General features: G+C 40.1%; 1 protein-coding gene across 7 annotated transcripts in view; it reads right to left on the bottom strand.

The window, feature by feature from the left end:
- DOCK10 (dedicator of cytokinesis 10) overlaps window positions 1-25586 on the bottom strand; it is a gene marked incomplete at its 5' end in the record, with an annotated part of 165167 nt that overhangs the window by 73160 nt on the left and 66421 nt on the right. For 6 of the 7 annotated variants that reach the window (XM_082319272.1, XM_082319273.1, XM_082319276.1 and 3 more), the window contains 6 exons: window positions 1118-1301; window positions 6105-6239; window positions 6513-6644; window positions 6963-7035; window positions 11782-11864; window positions 21146-21235. In XM_082319272.1, coding sequence (XP_082175398.1) covers window positions 1118-1301; window positions 6105-6239; window positions 6513-6644; window positions 6963-7035; window positions 11782-11864; window positions 21146-21235 — 697 coding nt within the window. The remainder of the gene's footprint in view (window positions 1-1117; window positions 1302-6104; window positions 6240-6512; window positions 6645-6962; window positions 7036-11781; window positions 11865-21145; window positions 21236-25586) is intronic. The other variant, XM_082319274.1, reaches the window with a different exon arrangement.

Genomic DNA, 25586 nt, shown 5'->3' with positions numbered 1-25586 from the left:
TACTTAGCCCACCAGGGACCATTCTGCTTTCAACTAGGTAATTCAGCCCAATGTGAAATAAGTCATTATAGCCATTTAAGGCTCTTCTGCCAAGAAAGCATCATGTCTTTTGACAAGTTAACTCCATAGCACATTCCTGTTGCTTGTTATCAGGGTTTTTACCAGTAGAGACTTCTGTTCTCCGTTAGCCTTGTGTCTTTGACCTTTTAGGCACATATTTCTTCCTGTTTCATTAATATCCCTTATGGGTGGGATTTTCAAAAGTAATTCTCTGATTCTGAAGTCCAAGTATCTTGTGCCTCCAAATTATAAAAACATCTTTGGTTACAGGAAGAGTACCCTGTCCCTCAAAAATCAGAATTTATTATAAACACCAGGCTAAAGCCTTCAATTAGCTCTGAACTTCTCCAGGATTCAGATGCGTGTGGATTCAAAGCTTTCATTCAGCTCACAGCACAAGCAGTTCAAATCTGTATTAAGGTTTCAAGTGTTTTCAGTCTTAGAATTTCAGCTGGGGTTCATCCAAACTTAATGTGGATTTATTATGTGGAGGAATGAGTTACTGCCACATGAAGAGTGCAGTGTAACAGAGCATCCAATTCTTTCTTCCACAGTGAAAGCATATTAATACGCAAACTCACAAAAGCAAGAAATGAAAAGCAAATAAGCTTCCAGGGAAAGAGCAATATACCACAGCTGGGATTTTTAAAGAAAACAAAATGCTGGAAAAAGAACTGATCTAACCTCTCTCCAGCACAAAACTCTTTAAAACCTTCAGACTCCCAAGACAGTAAAACACAAAGTACTAGCAAGATCACTGACAGAGAGGACTATATTTGAAAAAGAGCTGCATATGCAAAGCAGAGCCACATTGCTCCTGCTGACTTTGTGGGGAGCAGCTTTACCTCCCCCACAGCCTTTTGAAAATGATCTGTGGGGAGCTAGCTGACATTGTTCAGGGATTGACAAAAGACTGGTGCTGCTTCGTCAGAAATCAATAGGTGCAGAATCCATTACAGACTCAGGCAGTTAAAATGATTCAATAGTGGCATCTGAAGGTTCAATTTTTTGCATTTGATTAAAAAAAAAAACAACGCAAGAGACTATTCACTCTTACCAAGTTTCAGATCAGTGAGATCTGCACTTTTCCTCTCCTGAATGGTTCCCTCTGGATTTATTTGCAGGATTTTGTTGAGAGTGAAAATCCAGTCATCCATATCTTGCTCATTTTCAGCTGCCAGCACAAAGTATGTGAGGTCATTCATTTTCAACTCAAAGGCATGTTTCCTAAGCCTGTTATTCTGTTGGAACAAAAGGAAAAGAAAAATAAACACTAGAACTAACTATAAAAAGGTACTGAAAAAGGCATCCATAAGATAGACTTGTATATGGCCACTTCTTAAAAATAACATTCAAGCAGAATTCAGTGGCTGTAAACAAAATCCAAGTAGTGCGATATCAATGCAAATTTATGTCAATTTATTGTTGGGTCTTTGTGCATCTAAGATCTTCTATGGCCAAATATACATCTTCTATTTAGCCACAGAAATCTAAGACTATGGTCAATAACACTTCGAACTACAGTAGGGAATACCTCCCAAGTGGAATAATGATAGCGAAGTACAGCATTACTACGTGAGTCGTAGATGTCTGAAGAGAACACCTCTAAAGCCCAAGTGTCCTACACCTTACCAGCACACCAGACACTCAAAAAGATACTAAGTAGTGCTAAGTCATATGGCTATTTGCTCAGTGGGAACAGGACTGAGTTTAGCAAATTCAAACTAGCAAGCAAGCAAAGTCAGCACGTGGTCAAAGACTATTCCATCCCTGACTGCTGAGGCTGGACCTGAACAGGTCAAAGCTAATTGTGAACAATTTACAAAATCTTCTGTTTTGAGATATTTACAGATGCTGCTAACAAGCTACATACAGGTAACAATTTCTGAGCATCTAATGAAGTCAGAAACATGGTTAGGATGAGAACATTTCTCCATAATATTATTCTTTTTATATTTTTCTGAAAGAGCTTCTGGATGATATGCATCTAAACTTGGAATAGAGATTAACCAGTAAATCTCTCCAGAAGATTGCAATAGGACAAATTCCTCCATGTGAAAAGATTACAATGGGTATTTCCCACTGCCGCCTTTGTGTTAGAAGGATTTTAAAAACAACTAAGGCAATTTCAACAATTCTTAGCAGGAAGCAAAAGGTTAGGTATAGTGCTGTTCAGTCATTGCAATGCTATCCTTTTCAAGTATAGAATAAGAAACCAATGCCCAGTATATTGGCAACAGATTGAGTTCTGAGATCTGTCCTGTATCACCAGATTTTACCTGCAGTAGACTGTTAATCCATCAATTTCTGTCAAGAATTAACAGGCACTTAGTTACTGAACCAGCTCAATAAAATTAAACAAAGTGATGTGATCTAATATAATGTGCTTCATTCCTCAAAGTTATCAAATTAGTGAGGCTTTTATCTCTTAGTCTTATGGAAGCAGCTGCATCAATTGTCTCTCCTCCTTGCTTAGATCTGAAAGAACACTAATGTGTCCTACACCCCCTATTACTTCACCCAACTTTTACAACCACTGACTATGGACATCACTGCCAATGTTTCCTTTTCAATATTCCAGAGAATTGCCATCACTTTGTTGACACATCTAACCTTGGAGTGATGCTGACAAATGAAAAACAATTCATCCACCCCATAACTGGCCATTTCACTCAATTTTATTTTTATTCAGTAACAGTCTCAAATAACATGACAATGGTATCCTGTAGTTCTACACACTACAACTATTTCTCAGTACAGTCCTATATCAACAAGCTACTAAGAATAGTTTCTAAGCCAGATGGTGAGATGATAGCGATATTTTTATTTCAGAGGAACAGAGGCAAAATCTGATACTGATTAGCAGAGGAGGAGACGGAGAACCCAAGACACTGAGAATAAAGTTCCATGAACCTTTTTTTTCCAGCAGCAGAGATGATTTAGAAGATTCCTACCCAATCTGTTGTTAATCACTTGCTCCAGTCCTTATATTACATGTCATGACCCAGCTCAAGAACCAGTTAAGACTGAACAACTTCTTCTGGAGCTACTCAGGTCGTCAACAGTCAGTCAAATCTTGGCTTTTCACGCTGGCTTGGGATTGTGTGTGTGTGTATGTGTGTGCATGTGTGTTATTTTTTAGTTCTGCTACTGGAAATTCTCTTGGTAGGAAATAGTTTTCCTCTCAAGTACTTTATTGAGGTGAATATTCTTTCAGGGATATAAATTTTAGTTCACCCAACATAAGGTGAGAAGAAGGCTGGGTTTTGTAGCAACTGGTTTTCAGGTGTCCAATATTTTTCTTGATCCTGAAATCACTCGAGTCCTCCAATCACTGCATACATTCAAATTAATGTAAAACGAGGACTAAAATTTCACTGAAACCTGTTTTCACTGATACAACATTAGGGTTTGACCAAGAGCTAGAAGTTGAACAAAACTATGCCAAGAATCTTAGGTAGTAGCCATTCAAAACTTTTAAAGAGAGATTATTTGTGTAAGTGGATTACATGTACCAATTTATGCACAATCTATAAAGGCTACGTTTCAATTTCTCTTCAGAAAGTACAAAGAGCATTAAAAGGAATGCATTTCTTGTCTGTATTATGTACTTCCACTTACAGACATGGCCAAGACCTTTAAATCAGGTACTGTAACACTATTAGACATTATCTAATAGAGCAATACATCTCACATGCTGAATCTTAAGAACATTAGGGCAGGAAAACTTCAATATCCACTTTTCCATCTGCACTTCAGACTTCTGGCAAGCAGATGAGATCTACAGCAAAGTCTTTGTTTCAAATCCAAAGCCAACTATTTTCTTCCCGATCAGTTAACGGGGGTGAGGGGGCGGGGGTGGTGTGGAAAAAAAGTACCATTTCTCAGTTTGCTTCTCTGTAAGTCCTTCCATATGGTATGCGGACCTTGAGGTTGACTTGTAATCTTCAACACTTAATTTCAAGTTTAAAATTTCTTCCAGAAGGAAATAATGCAAGATTCAAAAATAAACTATGGATGAGCTATAAATGAAACATCAGGCTAAGTCTAATGCCTGCAGGGTCATTCTTCCAAAATAAAAGAATTGTTTTGGAAGTATTTTGTATTTTATCTGGAGTTGATTTCTCTGGGACGTTTACTACAACTTAGGTATTCAACCTCCACCAAACAGGAGCTCAAAGTCATTCATAGAGAGTTAAATGATTTATAGTAGTATTAAAACTCATTAAATTAGAACTTCCACATCACAGTTTTCCTCTAAAGCTTCAGTTTTATCCAACTCGTTCTCCACATTCTATGGTCTCCCTGTTTATGACAACTCTAAGCCAGGTTTTGTTTTTCAGCCCTATGATTCTAAGTTCATCACAGACTTTGATAGCTGATATTTCCCCTATTACCCCCTTGGCTAAGACTCTCACTTCTGGCTCGTGAAGTAGTTCATAAATTTGTGCATCCCATTCTAAATGTCAATCAAAGAACAATCATGAAAACTAGTTTCTGGGGGTAGGCGAGAGAAGGACATACAGTTCAAACAGTTTGGAACAATTTGCAGGAACACGGTAGATTTAGAAGGCAGCTGTCAAAGTTCAGAAGGAGGATTTCAAAGGTTTCTTGAGCTTTTTTGTCAGAGGTTAGTCAAAAAGGCCAGAAATCTTGCAGTCAAGACACTTCTGCTATCATGGAGTGTCATCAGAAACAACAGAGCAGAATAGGCACCCTCTGGGATAGCATTAAATCTGTACCTAAAACCACACTACAGGGACGTTCAGGGCTTAACTAGAGCTCTGGCTGAGACCCATCTTAAAAGAAAGCACACACTGCCAGCAAGCAGGAGCAAGCAGTAATTTCTGAACAGGATTTCTGTATAAGAAATCTCCTCTATGGCTTCTGCCACACTTCCAAACTACCTGTTAGGGTCTTTCAAGCCAATGGACTGACACAAGCAAACATCATTGTCCTTCTACGTATTTATCTCCATCCTGTCCTACACCTGTTTGAAAAAAGAAATACCCTTTTGAACTACACAGGGGAAACAGTCATTCCCTACAGAGCTGGGTACTTTCCTGGGTGCAGGAGTGAGGTTCTGCAGGGGGCTGTCAACAAGTATTTGTTCCCAGAGTAAATTAATCCCTGATTATTTTTCTTGCTCCAAAGGGCCTGTTTAGGGGTGAAGAGAGACTTCCCAACCAACAAGAGCTTGTGTTTATCAGGGGTCTTCCCTTGCGTTACCTGAAAGGCTTCTTTCAAAGCAACCCTCAAATCAGTCTGCATTAGCACTGTTACCAATCTTTACTGGTTAAGTAGTAAAGAATAAAGTATAGCTAAACCAAAAAGAATTTCCTTATGTAGTGGCACACAGGGCTAGACCAACCACAGTAACATACTATTCAAGATAACATCTTGTTTAGAATGGAAAAAAGAAAAAAAAAAGGAAAAAGAGAAATACATTAATAGAATTAGAGGAAAGGCAGAGCAAGATGGGGAGAAAAAGCTAAGAACTCAATCTTAGGGGGAACAAAAAGAAAAGGTGGTGCCAGACATTTCTGGCTATTTATTTTTCCAAGCTACAATAAACAATAAGGCTCTGTCCTACCTGCTGCCATTAAGACTCTCTATCACCTCCAAAAGTGATGATTTTCAAGGAGGCTCAGGATACAGGATTAATTTACCACTTGCCCAACAGTCGATGCTTTGTAACCTGAGTCTCTTTAACCCACAACAAGCAAGCATGCTCTTAGTAAGCATGAGGTAAAATCTGGCAGCTAAGAAAATAATTTCAGTGAAAAGAAACATTTTATGACATTTTTTTCTCATGTGTGCCATGGGCAGAGAGCATATGCATGATCTGCTACCATAATTCAACTGTGGTTTTTGTAACCTTTCAGTCTGAGCACTTGCACCAATTTAAAAAGCAAAACTAATGGTGTTTTCATTTCATGAAACTGCTAATGAGACCACTATTCCATTAATATATGTGTACTTCTACTTGCCTTTCTAAATTTATCTGACACCCAAACAATACAATGAAATAAACTGAAACTTACCTGTACGACTCCTGTACAAGAATCCAAGAAAATACATCCCTTTGGCTCCTTTGATATTTTTTCATCTTTATAAAAATTCATAATATATGAGTTATCCGACAACTGTGTCAGCTGGAAGTAGCGCTTTTTGAATGACTGAAGTTGGGGGGAGAGAAAAAAAAAGAATGACAGTTGTACTGCAAATTACTTTCACTAATACTTTATTCACAGGGCTGAAATAATAGGCAACTCCTAACTGCACTTCACTTGCACTATTTTGCAGACAACTGCAATATTGCTTTACTATCATTTAAAGCAATGTAATCAAACCTGAGATATAAACAGCTAAATGACAATGGCAAAGAAGTGTGCCTCTGTGGGGGATATAAATCCAACTGGAATAAAGAAAGAATAATGCTGTTCCCTTACCCGAACAGTAATGCTATTGTTTACAGTGCTGTTGAAATTCCCTTTATAAAGCCATCCAGACTTGTAAACTCCTGCTGCTAATCCTCCTCCTCCACCACCACCACCTTTTGAAGATGAGTGGGATGTTGTATCCTGTATGAAAGACATGATTAATATTGCATGGGCTTGCTTTTTGAATTCTAGGAAGAAAGAAAACTGTAATGTGTGAGTATCTGCTTGACAACAAATAATCATCCTTTCATTCCTTTTAAAATAAGATGTTATTAATATGCCTGCTGTGCACATGATGACATAAGAGACAAAGCTGTTCCACTAACTTCAGAGTTATTTAAAATATGAAATATTTTATAGGAGATAATGAGCCTCCATTATCACTCTTTATTTGATATTGAAGCAATAAAAAACTCTTCCCCAGGGAAAAAAAAAAACACCAAAAAACAGAATACATACTTCATCCTTATCCACATCTTCATGATCAATTTCAAAGGAATGTGATGGCAGTTTCTCTGGTCTACATTCATTTCTGGGAGGGGAGGAAAAATGTCTTTAATTTTTTTTTTTTTTAATAATCATGTACCTGCTATTTCAGGGAGGCAACCATCCCAAGTCCCCATGGCATCTTCAGTAAGTACACCTATTGCTGTGATCCTATTACCTCCTTTAAAAAATCACTACAGTTTCAAAATACAGCTTTTTTCTCAAGCCCCATATATCTTTTTTTTTCCAACACTATAAAGCTGAAACAGTTGTATACAAACAATGAAATACCACTTCTTGTTCTCTTCACTGCCCTTCCACCACAACAGGCAACAAACCCCAAACAATTTCCAAAGAGAGATCCCATTTAAAGCTGTCAAATGAATGAGAATGAACCCTTGAATAGCTTTTTTCTAACCAAGAACATTAGAACATTCAGCTTAAAGCTTTACATTTCTTCAATATTTCAAGATATTTTTTACTATTCAATATGATGAGCATAGCCTTAAAGTAATTTTTAAAAATACACAGATGTCTTTTTGATGTGGTGCCATTTAAGATCTTCATATTGTGGACTTAAAACCAAAACTGAATATGAAAAGGCAAAGCACCTAAGCACTTGCTTAATTTTAAGCACATAAGTAATTGTACTTAGGCCCAGAGTACTTATCATGTTGCAGAAGTAAACCTTAAGTAACAGCCAAATACACATGATAAAACTTCAAAGATATTTTTAAGTGGAGAAAAAATAGATTTTTCTGTGGCCTGAGAAATACCAACATTGTTTTCAAATTACTGAAGATTGCAAATCTCATCTTGGAAATCTTTAGTTATCATATGAAAACCTACAAAAGCTGCTATGCTAGAAGCCATCATTTATCAGAAAGACCGACTTTTCCAGAACTTACTTTCATCTACCCGGCCTGAGAATGGGAACAGAGCAACACTACTCTCTATCGTGCAACGAAGCAAATCCAAACAGAAGTTGAGAAACCACACGCTCCTAAGCTAGTTTCCTCTCTCAACTTAGTGAACTTAGCCCACACTAGAACATAATGTTAAATGTCACCAATTTAAAAAAAAAAAAAAAAAAAGTGGCAATTTTGATTCTTTTCCTTTTCTGTTCACTCATACACAAGTTACAGATTAGGAAGATTATGAGCAATACCTATCTCCTCTTCACTTTCCCCATTTCAAAGTCAGTGTTCTCATGACGTGACTACCCCACTGCAACCGAAGTCACATTTCAGCAGAGCCAGGAGAACCAAGTGCACACAGAACACCGGAGTGTTTTATTCTCTGTTTTAGTTTCTTCCAGTTTTGGTGTTTATTTCATGTAAACAACTGATCAACATTTTGAACAAAAGGAACATTTGCAATCTGTTGACATCTTTAACATCTGTAAAGGCATTAATATTCAGAGTATTTGTGATGGAAATCCACTGCAGGTTTTCCAATGCAACCAAGGGCACCTGTTAAAAATTCTTACACAAACACTCCCTCCCACCCTAAAAATCTCAAACTAAATCCCACCTTTTTGAAAAACACCATTCAAGCCTTCAGATTTTTAGACAAAACCCCTATTGGCTTATTCATTATTCAGAGCTAAAAGTGCACTGCAGTGCTCTTGGGATGATGTGTAGGGAGAGTGACCAATGCTCTCTGGCCACACATGGATAGATAACACCACTGCACACATTTGCTTGAGGATCTGTACCAGTAATAGGACAAGTTAATCAGCTACTGAAAAAAAAAAAGACAAAACAAAACCCCAACCCTAATGCCCTTGATGCTACTGGGGAGGGGAAGGAGGAGTCAGAAATCTGCTGGATTAGTGGGGTGCTGACCCCTCACCGTATGACACAGCAACTCTGGCCCGCTCTGCCGCTCCGGGGTCAGAGAGTGAGCCTGTCCCATTAAACCACAGCCCTTCCACAAGCCTAGGCACATGGTAAGTTTCTTTGAAAGAAGGAAATCCTTCTGTCCTCTCACCAGAGCTATAAGAGAAATAGAAAAGGACAGATCACTACTGCTTCAGGTGTCAGATCTCACTGACCACCCGTGAAACACTCATCCACTCAGATCTCTGTGTCATTCTCCACAGAAGAAGTTTTTCCCTTCCTTGGATGGGAATCCTTTTGGGCATGCTCCTCATCATTCTAGGGCAGGCAGATAAAGCGTGGTAAGGACATGATCCTGCTTGGCATACCCTCTTTTTCTCTGCCTACTGCCTCTTCAGATCCATATGAAGACACACAATTCCAAGGGACCAGACCTGAAATATCTACTGAATGTTCCAGGTTTTCTATAAATGACAGCAAAAACTTTGCTAATAACTATTTCTGTTCCCAGACACACCGTCACCACAGCACGCACTAAGGAACCCCTGTTCTTCCGCCACCCTTCCACTTGCTCAAGAAGCAAGAACACACCAGCATAAAGCATAAAAAATGGTGTAAAAAGAGGTAGTGAGAGCTCACAGAGAGGAATTTAAGGGGTAGAAAGACCTGAGAAAAACCTCAAAGGAGGAACACACTCAGAGAAAAACTAAAGCAATTGCTAAATCTTTTGGTCACGTTGTTGTGCACGTCGTTGAGCTCTTCCCTGGTGCCACAGCACTACTTCAATGGAATTGCACCATGGACACGTTGAGTCCTCATTGCCTGCCCCAGGTGGTCGGCATCACATTGCAGCTGCTTCCCAAACAGAAAGGGTCAGTATTCAGAAAGAGTAACTTTGATATCTGATAAAAATCTGCTACACCATGCAGCCATTACTTGACAAGTTGTATGACTGTGTGAAAAAGCACAGCATGGCCTCACGTACAAACAAGCATGAAGTCCACCAGGGCTGCTGAAGGCTGCTGAGTCCCAATTTGTGTGTTTCTAAATGGGAAAGCCCACAGGAAGGTTCAGCACACCCTCAGCAAATGGAAGTACTTTAGCCACGGTTAGATCTGGTACTGTAAATGATGTTCCTTTCTCATGATGCAAAGCTAAATGCTTAACACTCATCCAATCTTCCCCGATACAACGATTTCCTATAAAGGAACTGATACAACAATATGCTCAGATTTCTGATAGTGCGACAGCAGTTTTGCACAAATGAAACAAAAAACTGTGGAAACTGGGCATCCAGAGCTATCAACAGTGAGATACAATACTATGAGACAAGGATGTATCAAGCCAGTTTATTTTTAATGAGTCGATTTAGTCTAAAACACTGAACTTCGTAACATGCATGGGCAAATCAATGTCCATTGACGTTGAAGAGGCTGGAAATGGTATGGAATGAGGTGGACTCTGCCTAAGATATGTTAAGCTCAAAAGCCATGGCAACTTTCAGCAAACAAAATACAGACACTCCTGCTGTAACTTTGCTTCTAAAACAACAACCAGTGCTGCATCCAAACCATTCCTGAGCGCTATGTTCTGATACAAGACAAGATCTTTTGTTTTGTTATAATCCTCCATGCAAGGGGGGAAAAAAAGGAAGATGTGAGACACCATAACATCCCTGGAGTATGAACGCATGAAAGCAAATCATATTAAACACCATATTAAAATAACCTTCACAGAAGAGGATGTATGTAATGAGCTAAAATGTACTTTTGTGCAGAGTAATGCAACAATGTCTATCAAACGCATATTTCATAAGAGTGAAGGTGCTTAAGGTTAAACGGAAAACTGCTATGCTGCAAACATTTGTCTTGAGCACTAAATGCATTAATTTTCTAAAACAATCAGTACACTAGGTACTTAAGAAAAGGTATGTTTATAATCTCTGATTAGCACAACTGCTCTTAATGGCTTTTTGTACTACCATATTCACTGTTCATGAAAATACCAACATACAAGAGAGAATGCAGATCTGAGGGAAAGCTTGCAGCACAAAACCCTCTAAACACAGCATCTAAAGGCACCATAAGAATCAGTTTATTGATTCCTGCAACAGTATGTTTAGTTAGTACTGGTTTCCATCCAACCCAAGCCTGGAGCACCCATTCCTGTGTTATGTGCACGTAACAGCCTTTTTCATCTAGTATCATGATTTTAATGCATTGAACTCTAGGAGAGGAGGTGGTAACACAGCTTGTTCATTAACTACTCCCTAAAACAGTCCTCAGAGCACAGGATACAAACCTGCCAGAAAGAGGAGTGTGGGTAGAAACTCATGCATGAAGGAATGAGCACCAAATTCTGAATTTCTTTCCCCACTCAAGTCAAGGAACTTGTTCCTTCTCCTCCCAGCACCTTTACGCTGATTTTAATGTACTGCCTCCACGCACAGAAGGGATGCCCACTTACCCAGACACCTACACGTTTCTGCAGCCTTGTATCGCCAGTGCTGCACCAGTGTGTGCTGTACACATTGCACCCAGGTCTTCTGTATTGTGCAGCTATAAAGTGCTAAGTGAAATCCTACTCCTCTGTTACATAGGGTAACTAAAAGGAGAATTAATCCCAGTTAAAGGTGAGTGACATTTATGCATTATTAAGGAAAACGGAAAGCCAGCTTTCCTGTATCAACTGTGCTTTGAATACGCAAATACACTTCTAAGGATTTGAATCAGCACTAATAGAGTTTGTTGATACTAGTGAATTCTGCAGAGTCTTGAACTTTTGCTAAAGGACCTTTTCTTCCCCTTTTTAAAAACGCAAGACACTATAAATATGGTAAAACAAGCAGAGCATATAAAACAAAGGAAAGTGCAAATATGGACAAGGCTCAGCAAAATGACACAAACCTAATAGGAAAAAATAAAAAAAGAAGAACTTATGCTAGATCTTACTGTGGTAAGTGTCGAAAGTCTTCTGAATACTGTTCATATTTGTAGTTCACAACATGCCACTGGGAACTGTAGTATTTACAAGCCTGAAGAGAAAAAACACAAACAACAACAACAGAATTACTACAACTATTTAGACTTAAGAAGGCTTGTGAACTAAGAAAGATCTGAGGGAGTCCTTTGTGCCAGAGAACATATTCTTCTCTTTTATAGCTGGGTGCACAGTTCTTAAAGGAAAGTCTGTCATATGTTTACACATTTTGAAGCACAATTTCCCTTTTAAATCAAATGCACTGAATCATACAAGATCGAAGAGGGGGCTGAGAGCAATTTAACATGCTGTACTGATTCTCATCTACCTTGTAGGAAGTACCATTAAATTATATCGCTACTGCCTCAAAAGACACTACCTAGTTCAGACCTGACTTTCTCCATGGACATTAATTACACATTTTTTTGTTTGCATCCTGTTTCATTAACTAAGCCTTCCATTGTAAATACTTCTGCCATACTCTTTCTATTCTTCCTTGTTGCAGCACAAGCCCTCTACTTCTTGTTCTGCCCTTAAGGATTGATCTTTAACCTCTTAACAACGTTCAGGAATATATTAATAGTACTATTGTTTCTCACCAGAGTCTCATTTTCCCTTTGCTCGGTCAGCTCATCATCTCCTTCTACTTTTTATTTTCTAAAAAACTTCTTGCGGGTTTTGCATTCATTTTTTAAAATTGTTCTTAATATATCAATCTCCCTTAAATAAGGGAACTAGACATGAACAAAGATGATACCAAAGGGCTCTGCTATGCTGTCAAATAGACCAGAATAACTGTGCGATTTACTCGATGCAGAGCTTTTATTAATGCAATTAAACACAACGTGACATTTTTAAACGCAACAAGATGCATGAAATATGTACAGTTATTGATAAGGTACACAGCTACAATAAGAAAAATGACACATCAGAACTTCCAGTGATTCTTGCTACAGAGTGTAAAATGCAAACTGATACTTGTACAGTATGCTGAAGAATTTACCCCAGTATTGTATTATTTTCTCCCCACACTCCACCTGAACATTTGCGCCAGCCCATGTGAGATAGACAGGAGGAAAGAGAGGGATCAAGCCTAAACCTAACAGTAAAGGCTGCTGCCCAAGACCATAGGACAAGGAGGCATGTCAGGAAGGAAAATGGTGGAGATCTACAGTAGAGAAAGAAGCAGCAGCATTGAAAGGAATCCGAGGTGGGAATGGGAAAGACAGGCTCACAGAAAGGTATGGGAAGGATGAGACTCCAGGAGACAAAGCGAATGGAATAAAGGATAGATCAAAGATATTGAAATACCAAAAGCTATGCAGAGAAAGTGGAAGAAAAGGCAACGAAAGGACAGGATAAACTAGTACTCCTCTGACCGGTAGTATTCCCTCTCTTCCCTGCCAGCCTCTTCTGAAGCTCCCATGGGAATCATTGCTGACACAGCAGTCTCTGCCTCAGAGGGACAGCGAGGGGATTATCAGGCTGCTGGAGCAAAAACTAAGATGGGCTGAAAACTTAAAGGTGGTGCTTTCTAAATTACTCAGCACTGGCTTAACAAATCTCCTTTTCAAATCTTGTGTAAAACATGCAGAGTATGTAGCCACAAATTAATTTAGGAAGTCATCTTGGGTGTGGTCAGTCTTCTGTGACAGCTTTATTTGTTTTAGAGTATGGAAAAGGCGGCAAGAAGTGGATGCACATTGATAGGCAGGTCTCCCCCATCCTGACACTGAACTCAGCAGTTCAGCACAACCAAAGGCAGTCTGCAGTAACACATTCCATGTGGATCTAGCATCTACTTTCTAGTCTGACATAAACCCTCATTATCTTACAGGATGCAGAATAAAGTGTAACCATTAGACAATATAAAATAATCACGTATTCTCTGAGAATGAACATAATACTACAGCATTATAACTGACTAACTCTGCACCTTGCAGGGTCAGGTCCAAACCCTACCCCTGACAACCATGTTCCTACACCGCTCCAACATTGTTTGCACGTTGCCTTTGAATAGAGAAAAAAAACACAACTAAAAAACAACCTTTTTTTTGTGAATCTTCATAAAATGACTTGGTCACTCTTGTATTTGCGTGATCTAAGTTTTATTTAAAACTATTTGATAGTCACCTGGGCTGTAAGAATACTCTTACAAGAGCACCATATACTCTGTTCTACATGAACCAATGAAAAGCTCTTTCATTGAACGTTGTGAGGATGAGCACAGACCCTCCAATTCACACTTCACTTGCTCTCTACTTGGCAAATGTAAACCAACTGACCCTCCTACAGAAAGGGCCACTTTTTCCCTGTGGTACTTTCATTACTAAGTATTCTACTTAACAGATGCAATTAAAGCCCATGGAGAATTCTCAATGCAGGCTTTTATTGCAAACATTATAGGCTGATGTGTTCAAAAAAACAGTTGTGAATAACATATAGAGCAGGACACAGTATTTTAGCTTATAACTATAAAGGTTTATTGTGCTCCTCCAAGAAAAAGCTAATCAAAATAAAAATCAAAGGGGACAAACAGCACATTCAAATATCATTCAGTAAATTCATAAAAGGCAAGCCAGTTCAGTGCAACAGCTAACGCTGTTCTTGAACTAGCTTGCTGCAGCTATCCATTGTAAACTAGATCTAGTTAAAAAAAAAAGTTACATTTTCTCTTCAGAATACCCCAACTAAAAATCAAATACTTCTACTGACCGTACTGACTTTTAATGATTTTTTTTTTTTAATTGGAAATTATTATTGGAAGTTGAATTTTAGCAATGAGGAAATATACCTGCGAACCTGATTTGAGGAGCAAGAAAAACCCTTCTAGAGGCAGAGATTTCATCAAGAGGCCAGAGCTGGATCTTACTGTTCCTGGCAAAGAGCAGAGGCACCAGTGCAGGGGCTGTTGAGCTCAAGTGGACTGCGGGGGAGGAAAAATAATAGATGGAGAAATGGAAGCTTTGGGACGTGGGAGGGTTGGCACAGGTTTGCGTGAACTTTCCTACTGCATTGTTGACCAGGCAGGCTGCACAGCCCATTCCCAAGGGCCCTATCAAATTCAGGTCATTTCTTTTCTTTTTTCTTTTTTTTTTTGCCCAGCTGGCCTAATTTTTCCTTAGAGAGACAGGCAATCCTGCAAGCTTTTTCCACCTGTAACTTCTTAGCTCTGGTTCTGGCGATGACAGCATGATGGCTATCACAGTGAAAGAGGCACTTATAAAAGATTTACCCTGCAATGCAAACGAACCTTTTGGAGGAAAAAAAAAAAAGAGAAGAGAATGGGAAGTGAGAGAAACACAAATGAAGCAAACACCTTGAAACATCTGAAAGCACCTCCCTCACTTATATTCTAAGATAGTGCTAGGTATGTGATCTTTGGCAATACAGATGCACATATGATAAAAGTCATTCATGGAACAACTGGGCTTCTTGCAGAGGAACTGCATGCACAGAGCAATCCTGCTACCTCGCTCACCTTTGAAGAGTGGCTATTTCTGAGATGGAAAGCAGGAGATGTTGAATAGGGAAGGGCAAACCCCCGCAAGAGCTTGGAAACAGAAAGCAAAGACCTTCCAGAGCTAGATGTGGCCACAGTGCTAAAGGGGAAGCTGCAGAGACGGCTCTGTGCTCTGCCCTGTGACCGGGGACAGGCATGGCACTGCTCATAAAGCCTTCCCAACCACTTGTCCCTCCTGTGGCCTCTGCTGCAACAACCAAAGGCAGCCTGCAGGGATTTGGGAAGGCGGAAGGCAGTGTGGTCACCCTGGCTTGAAATTCAGCCCTCCACCCCAGGCCTACCCCTGCTCCCTTATGCCCATGACAAGCACGGCAGTGTCACGACTACCTGCTAGCAACCTGGACGTTAATTTTGGGGCTCTCAAAGCTGTTTCCAAATTAACACAGTTCACACATACAGTAAAGTCCAGTGACACAGCAGTGTAACAAACCAAAACATTAAAACACACTACTGTTTTGAAATATTAAACATTTTTAAAAAGTATTTACCTCTTGTGCTATCAAAAGACCTACTGTCTTTTAATAACATATGCTATTGTCCTGACATTACAGTTCTTTAAAGTACTGAAAGCACTTAAATCTACACCGTGATGAGCAGTACTAAAACTTTCTTTGTGACATTTATCAACAGGAGTTCCCATTTTAATTTGACTTTGAAATATGTAAGAGCAATGCAGATTAGCCTGTAAATAAAAAAGCCTCAGAAATCAACTTTATAGACACACAAACACTTTCAGTAGCTATACAGAAGGCTGTGGCTCTTTTAACATTATGATTAATAAAGCTCACATTTAATAATTACTTACAGATCCTGTAGACACAACCTGCAAAATCTCAAATAAAAAAAATCCCCCAGATGAATGGCGAGGGCTCTAAAAACTTACTACAAGTGACAACTCCAACTTTTGTATCTAGATAATCTACACAGGAAAGTTAAGAGGCATCCACACAAATATTGTACTAATCAGACAAAATTAGCTACATCATCCATCAATTGAAATTTCAATTCCATTTCTTACGCTCTTACTTCATTTTGATGTAGTGCTTTTCAGCCAGCATGGTCCCTACTGCTCTAAGGATGAAGTGTGAGGACTACAATTACACCCGCAAACGAAAAGGAGCCCACCTGGGGTGCAGGAAAGCTCAGTCTCAACAGCTCTCCCCAGCAAGCTCATTTCTTCATTGTCCTCATCTTTAAGAGTCATTTCCATAAGTTAAAACACCACAATTTGACATCAAATACAGAGTCACTAAACAGGTTTAAGTAGTGCTGCATGTGCAGAGTGCCATTAACATACTCCGTTCTGGGTCTAGCTCAGACTCCCTGACTCGATGTGCTGGCAGATTCCAGATGCCGCATGCAGGATGCAATCAGGTCATGCATGCCATTAATAACTGGCCTCTGTTTCCAGGCCTTTTCCAACAGGTTGCTGACAACTGCCTCGAGATCCGTGATTTGAAAGAAGCAATTGACTCTACAATTACTTTTAAAGCTACAGGCGTGCTCAAACATAGCTCAAGAGCGCCAGCAGATTTCTGAAGGAAACGGGCCTGACTTGAACCTATGCAAATGGGCCCTTTGATAATACTAACAAGCCTCAAATCAGCCCATCTGCACGACAGTAGGCAATCTACCTCAGTGACCAGTAACAAGTGCACAGCAGAACGAATGGTAGCAATAGGATTTTAAGAATGCAACGTGAACTCCACCATCTTTGGTAGAATATGGATGAGACCACCAGTGATGGCACTTGTGAGCTGACCCAAGGCCCAGCGAGTCACCAAAGGAGCCCTTTCCTGTAGCAGCCACCACCACCGGATCAGACTCCTGAAGCAAAAAGCATGGGTCAGGAGGTACCTGGTCTGCCTAGGAGAGAGGGATGAGACAGCTTCTCAAAGGCCCCTCTGGGCTTACTTTCCACAATTACACTGCATAACCTAGGGAAGCTTCTGCAGCAAGCTGCTCCGTCCTCCTTCTGCCCCTGCACAGCTGCTGGCACACCCCTCCTCATCCACGGGGCCAGCCCCTCTGCAAACATGCTGCTGAAAAACATAGCCATGTAGCACCTATCATCTTTGGAGGGATCATCTGGCTTAAACTTATTTAAGAAAGGACAGTTGACAGCTAATATTTATTTGCTTTCTGGATTTTTTTTCATATATACCTAAAATTTCATTCATATAGATACACACATACAAATAGTACGCGTGTGTGCATATGCATGCACACTTTCTGACAATACTGACTTGATGCAAACCAATATGCGATTAAATATGTTGCAATTAGATAGCTTAAGCTCCTTAAACTAAATATAACTTTGAATTGCAAAATGCACTATCCCCTTATATTTCTGAATGAAATGTGGAAAAATCCCAAGGATTGCCATTTGATCTGCATATTCAGGAATACAGAATTGGGAAAGGTGATATTATTATTATTATTATTATTATTATTATTATTATTATTAATACATGCAGCAGGCTCTGTGAGGAGTGAGAAAATTCAGAATTTGGGAGGAAACAGCATGGTACAGTACAGAATTCAAGGAAGTGAGGAATACTTAGAAAAAATAAACACCGAAGACAATTTTATTCTGGCTTTAAAAGTTTCTGGAAACTTCTCTTTTCTTGGAACCTAATTTAGTTACTCAAGCTCCTCCTGCCTAAGAAAAGTTAAGGTGGAAAAGTCCACAAGAAAAATATCCTAAGATGACTACAGTTATAGGAATGATTGATTCACAAAGTATTACCTTTAGAATATACCTAATAATTAGGTACAAATTAATAAAGGGACTCAGATATTAATCAAAAAATGTCAAATAATTATTCTCTTTGCATCCTACAGAAAATATTTAGTTATCAAAGGACTATTTATGTATTCAAATCACCTTAATTTTATTTTTTTAAATTTTCATTTTACAGTTTCAGCAGAAAGGAGAAGGTTACACATCTTATTTGAAGTAAATTCTGCTGCCTCACCTATTACCATAACATCTGAACATCACCAACAGTGCAAGTTTTTGGTTACTGAGTAATCTAAAAGCAGTACTAAGAGAACTGAATTAGACAACTAGACGCACAAACCTTCCACTACAGGTGGAGAGCATCAAATGCTATCCATATCAAAAGCTTTCCTCAGCAACATCAGCCTCATCTTTCTTCATCTGGCTTGTCAGCTCTTTTGCATCCATAAACCAGTACTGCACAGGCAATCAAGTCCTGGCATGCTTGTAAGTACTGTTTATGATCACTGGAGCAAAGGGAATCTGATCAAATCCCCAAGCTGTCATGTGTATGGATTTTGGTAAGGGCTGGGGAAAAAAACCTGATCCTCGAAGGACTTTAGCAATGAAAGAGCTAGAGGTGGAAGTAAAGCCTTCCTACAGTCACCAGTAGGAAACAAATGCCCAGGAAGAGACAGACAGGGTTTTAAGGCATTATCACAGACTTCTAACAACCCTTTTAAATGACCCAGCAGTACCTTATAGACAAGACCATCTGAACACCACCAAATGTCCAGAAGGATGAGACCGGAGATCATGGATCTGAGTTCTTGAAATAGTTTCAGTACCATGTTCTCACACTGCGCCATATGAAGAAAATCAGTTTTGCCTTCAACGGCAGACCCTTTATTTGTAGCTAGCTGACTCGCTCCATGTCTTCATGTCACAATTTGCTGAACTACTCAGATAGTGTAATATACACTAACGGTCAGAGATAGCCGTTACCACTTATGGGGAGCACCAAAATGGCTTCAAGTGAGATGAAGCTGTACATGGCCTTTGTATAGCTTCCCCAACAGTCCGATCAGGAATTAGACATTTGATCCTCAGTTGTAACAAGTCCACCTGACCAACAGATAGTCAAGTATGTACAAGATGGATGCCTCCCTGTTCATATCATAGTATATTTGTAGAAAGAGAAGACTCTTTCACTGAGTAAAGTGTTGGCTTTTTCACAGCTCCAAAAAAGAAGTGAAGGTCACAAACTCCACTCCTGCACATCTACCCAGCAGTGCTGAACACCAGCCTGGAACACAACAGATTGCTGCTGCATCAGTACAGGTTTGTGTAATTGCTGCAGTGGACTACAGTCACAGATCTTCAGAGCACCCCATGCTCAGTTTTACTTAACTTTGGACTAGAAACCATCCTCTTCCTGGAGCTTAATTTATTTTATATATAGCTTTTGGCTTTGTGGCAAAGTGGAACATATGCATTACTACTTTAAAAGAGGGTCTTATCCTGCTACTATTCCATGCACAGGCTTAGTTGTGTAGTACTGTTTTTTTCCACTGCTCTGCTCCTCTCTCCCCCTCCCCTTGGCTCACTGGTATTGCACAGAAAGCTAATAGATGTGCTCAATATGTATTTTACCAGGTTGTCATTAGCATCCCCTTGGACTACTCAGCTGTAATGATTCCCAGACACTGCGTACTATGTTCCATTTTTAGACCCACCACTTTCTCTGTAAAGCCATGAGCACAGTGCTGGCCTTGCAACTTGTGGAACCTTAAAATAAAAAGCAGATCCCAAAGTGCTGAAAGGAAAGCCAGGCTTCTGGGAAGGTAGGTAATTCCACAAGCTATGTTATCTTTTAACCCTACTGTCAGATTAAGAAAGATGGCAAAGTTCAGGCAATTTGAGCTGGCAGTAAGTTGTTATTGCTCTTTCTAGACCTGCTGGAGAGAAGTAGGGCCAGCGTGTAAAATGTCATGTCGCATACAATTCAACAGCTACATTTCTGCCTAATCTTGGATTTTATTTTTTCTAATCCCTGTGTTTGTCTGCAACTGACGTTTCCTCCACAAATTATCTTGCAGTTACAGTGCATATGGAATAGCCCATACTCATTCAAACCAGGAAGCCAGGTGTGAAAAATCCCAATCTGTGAAAAAAGGCAGAGAACATGCACATTAAGGGTTAACTGTAAGTGCTTGGAATTAAAACCCTTATAGAAATCCCTGGCTGAAAATTTGGTTTCATAAATTTGTTCTGTTAATGCAAATGATGAGCTATACTTTACATCTCTACTGAAAGATGGAGAAGGTTCAGGGAGCCAAAGTAACTTTCTTTGAACAGTGCAGCCAGCACCTCCAATGTCCTTCAAACTGATAAAACCAGTGACAACCTGAAATACGCCTGAGGTAGCAGGAAGAGCAATCTTCTCCTACAATCTGAGATCAGGTCTGGAAACAATACAACTATAGGGTTTTTTTAAAGGTAGAGCAATTAATCACTCCTGGTGGGGCTCTAACTGCCATGGAAGAACTTTGCTTGACTTTCTGCTATGAAGGTAGAACAGACTCTAAATACTGACAATAAATATAAATGTGTACACATCCTTCACAGTGCAAGTACTCCTCAGACAGTTATAATATACACCTCCAAATAAGATACATACCTTGTAATAACTCTAACAGTCTAAACCAGTGTCAAATAGTTATTTTTTTTTGGAAAGATATCAATATTTTCAAAGTGCAAAGCGCATTCAGATCACTAATGATTAGAACTCATGTAAAAATACCAACATCAATATCAGTGGACTAGTAGTGACAGGGAATGCAGCTGGAAAACAGTAGAATGAGAATCTGATTCAGTGCATTTGCAATTTTTCTAGATACAAACATCCCAGAATAGGCACCTGCAGATATGCTGTTAACCCTCCCCCTCCTTCTGGCCTCCAAAATTCAAACCTGATTCAAATCACCTAAACAACATTAAAAGAAAAAAGATGTTAATTATAATCATAGCAAGCCTTCCCCAAACCCTTGGTTTTATTTAAAATTAAAGGATACACACACTAGATATTTACCTCTTTAACAAATAAATTTTCTGCTTTTTGTTCTGCATCTTCAGGTACAGAAGGATACAGCGTCCTGATTTCCAGTGAAATTGTGTCTGTCTGACAATAAACAAAAAAAAGGCAAGTTAGAGTGACAGAACAGCAGTTTTGTCTCATGAAGAGGTTAAGAACCTTATTATTATGGCTTGCATTTTTCAATTTGTCATCCAGCCAATACACATGCACACCAACAACTACAAACCAGCTCCTGCCCACACATGCTATTCAATACTATCAGCTAAAGCATTAATTACAAGCAAGAGCAGTGTTCGAATAGATTTCTGGGAACAAACTTTTCCAAGAAAACTCACTTCGGTCTCTGAGGTTTCTGATAAAAAAAGTCATCAAGTCTTCCCTACATCCTCTCCCAGAAATATATGCCAAATCCAACAGCGTTATTTGCTTCCTCCACTTCCTTTCTGCACCCCATGCCTTTTCAGCAAGGAATGTGGAAACAGAACTAAAAGCTTTGACTCTTTTGGAAGGAGAAGAGAGGAGCAGAGAGTCTTCCCAATAAGTTGCAAAAGGACTGCCACAGGACAGCTCGATGGCTGGAAAGCAAGTGGAACCAGGCAACAGCTTCTCAGTGGGGCATTTCCACCTGAGGGTGCAGAGAGCAGAGCGGGATTAACATGGGACTCCTGACGCTTCCTGCAACCTCCTTTCAGACTCAACAGACGCTGCAAAAATTAAGCCCTTTTTTTTGAAAGCAGCTCCTGACTGAGCTGGCTTGTCAGGCCCGACAGCAGGAAACCACAGAGAGAAGTGGATCTCCAGAAGGTCTCCACAGGGAGCCAAGCTTCCCTTAGTTCCCACTAGGCCAACGAGAGGCCAGGGCCACCAGCAGTGCTCCTCTCTGTGACCCAGGGCCTCCATGCTGAGGTCAAGCAAGGCAGCCACTTTGCAAAAGTCACACGAGAGGAAGCTTTGGGGTATTTTGAATTAATCCACAGATCTGGCCCACTCATTTTCTCTGCCATAAAAGGGGAAAACAAACAAAACCAAACCCCAGCAGACTAGATTATGCTCTCAGTTACAATAGAGTAACTCCACCACTCAAGACAACGAAGGACTGAAACCAAGACAAATCTGATCTCCCAAGCTCATTTTCTCTTCCATTACAGAAAGACACACGATTTCCAGAGGAAGGCCTATGGCATACGACTGGTTTAGTACAAAGAACCACTGCTTACTAATACCATGAAGCAGCCTGCAGTATCTACTGTGCCCCTGGAGGATCTCCTCCCAGTCCTCAGTCTCAGACTAAAAAGTGATGTTTTTTCTCTACAAATTGAAGCACTCAGATTCTACGCGACAATTGCCTGCATATTACCGACTGCATTTTTCCTTACAGCTTACACAGACCACACTGATTCCCCCCCATCACTTTCCACATGAGTAATTATGAAAGAAAGGCATGTATCACCCAGGCAGATGCAAACATCATGGGATTCCCCAAAGTTTTGCTGTTTCATCTGGATACCTCAGCATACAACGTGATTAAAACACTTTGGCTTCCACAAATAACAATGGTGCCTCGTAGACACCACAAAGTGAAAAAACCACTGTTGTTCTGACAAACTAAGTGCAGTTTCCTAAATGTGGGTTCCTGGGCTCTACCCAGCTGTATTACCAAAGCTTGAGTGCAGTGGCGATTTACACAATCATTTAGTCTATGAGTAAAAGAGACAGCAGATAGAGAAGTATGAATTTTCAGGCCACATTTAGTAATAGCGAAGATGCCTGAATCCTTGGTTGCTTAGGGACTTCCCAGCAGTGCCCACAGTCTCTGGAATGAGCTTCACTACTTTTACTTCACACATACATGACATTTTCAGTCCCTTTTTTTAAGTGGGCCTGAGAAGATGCAATCTCTACGCACAGCTGAAAACCCACGGGTGCCCCTGGGGTCCATCATACGGAGTTCTTCCCAGGGCTGGGGCCCCACCGCCAGCAGCAGCAGGCACAAAGCACGCACACCGTCCTTCCATGATATCACCACTGCTAAAGATCAGCTGCTGTTTCCAGACTAAGGTAGAGTGGGAGGCCACAAGAGAAGAGACGTGTGATGCACTCTGTACCTCGCACTGACCCTGTCCACCTGGTGACTAAGCTGCGGAGAGACCATCAACCTCTTCTGCTTGCCTGTAACAAAACTTATCTGCCCCATGTATTATGCAGAAAATAGTTTCCAGTATTTTTTTTTTTAGTTAAGTCATATAGTAAGTCAAATTTTTTACTTAATACAATGCTTCTTGTCAACTGATATCAGCACACTGACCAAGAAACCTAACATTTGCCTTAACAGGGTCATTATGCCTCCCTTTCCTTACCCAGCTTGTTAAAAAGACTGTAGCTGAACAGGACATGTAACTCAAGCCCACTGTTTCGCCTGTGGTATGCTCCCCCACCCTCCTTCCCAACAAGACTGCACTTGAAAGAAAGAAACATAGTTGTGCAAACCAGAGAAATCAGGTAACTTTGGGCTTGTCACATTTGCAGGCTTTGCCAAAGTATATCACAGGTTTATTTACACAGAATTGGGACATGGAAAATCTTGTGTATTGTTATATTTAAACTTGTTTTAAAAACTACAAAGCACTTCCCTTCTGAGAATTAGTTATGTTCAACCACTTAGCTGCAAAAGCCTTGCCACAAAAACACTTCCTGTTCATAGCTGACTACTTCCAAAGTTAAATGCTCTTAAAGGCTGATCAGGCATAGCACGTATTCACCAAAACCTTTTTACTTCAGAAAACAACTAAATTTGAACAACAGACTAAGTGCTCCTGAAAGGGTCATCAAAAAAAAAACCCCAACCAAACAGTACTTTATTTACAGAATTCAGCATTCATAAATGTGCTTTGAATGCAGCCTAATTTTCTAACGTTTAGGCAATCATAGCAATTGTCTGTTCAAATCAGAGGCCAACTGTCTTATCATTTGTGCATGCAAACTGTGATAATCAAATAATGCCAGTATCAGCCTAAAAAATTAAATTCCATAATTCTTCTGAATTATTTTTTTAATCTATTTTATATAAATACCCTGTATCCAATGATTTCTGGCATTCAGCCAGGCTGCCTCATTTGCGTAAACTGTTGGCCCCAGGTGTTTGATTAGTTATAAGGTGCAATTTAATTAAGCACCCTCTCTTGCTACATCCACTTTCTACAGTGAAAGCCACAAGTTAATATTGCTCCTTATCAACGATTGATTAAGAATAATGGTTTCAGACAGCGGCTACTTCCCACTAACACGGTGAGTTTAGTATTTGAAAATGGAGTTCAAACTCCATTAGCCATTTCCAACATTTTCACTCTGAATCTATTCTAATAGCTTTTAGCCTGAAAGCATGTTACCAGTGGTTAAATCTTTAGACGGATGCATCAAAAATGATTATATTTACTTCCTGAAAAGGCAGCCCTTCTAAGAGAGCTAACCACATGGGCAGAAAGGTTCCTGTATGTTAGTGCTTAGATTCAGTCTCTCTAAAGAAAAGCTGCTCAGCCCCATTTTCATCTAAGTAAACAGATTTACTTAACGTTACCAAGCACTGTAATGAGTTAGTCCATCAAATTAAAAAGCAGGATAAGATGCAACTTTGCTGTACAAATACCACCGTGCAAATGCTGTCGCTATACGGGGCTCCCAGCAGGCTGCTGGCTGCTGTCCCAGCACAGACCTCGCTGAGGAGGTACGTGCGCGGGGGCAAAGCGAAAGGAAATCAAGCACAGAGCATGTTTAAAGGACAGTTTTTGCCCCATCGCCCACTGAATCATGTGTAGTGTGAGAAGCTATGCTTTGCCCACACAGTGTTTGCTTTGCTGACTGCATTAGCCCTCTCTATTTAAGTAGCTGGAGTGCACCTCTCTAAGTCTAGATACCTCTTGCTTTCCGGCTCCTCCCAGCCAATGCAAACTTGCACGTCAAGGATACCCATATCCCATTAGTCATGAAAATAATGGACTCGATTTCTGCTCCTCTCAGGATGAGCTGATACTGCCTGTCACATGGCAAAGTGGGAGATAAGTCATGTGCTATTGAAAACAACCCATGATCTCACCATCGTCTGATCTTAGAAAGAACAGTCAGGTTTACAGGGTTATTTCTGAGGAGGCTTTAAGTCCTGTGCTTAGAGCTGCCCCTATGGCACACATGCTCTGTTTCATGTGAAGAGGCAGTGTCGTTGCCTACTCTTGCCCTCTCCCCTTAAAGAAGCATCTGGTTGTGTTGCAAACTTCTGTATCCGAACAAGCAACTTTTGTCCCTGAACAACATTTAGACAGCAGAGGTTTCACAATCTGAAAAATAGGGAGATTTTGGCTCTTCCTTGCTCAGAGCTAAAAAAAAGAAGCCTGGAAACAGTCACACCTGCAGTGATGGAAAGCATCAGCACTGCATGAATCAG

Source organism: Platalea leucorodia (genome assembly GCF_965183815.1).
Source record: "Platalea leucorodia genome assembly, chromosome: 8".
Lineage (NCBI taxonomy): Eukaryota > Metazoa > Chordata > Aves > Pelecaniformes > Threskiornithidae > Platalea > Platalea leucorodia.
This window is presented reverse-complemented; position numbering and strand designations above follow the sequence as displayed.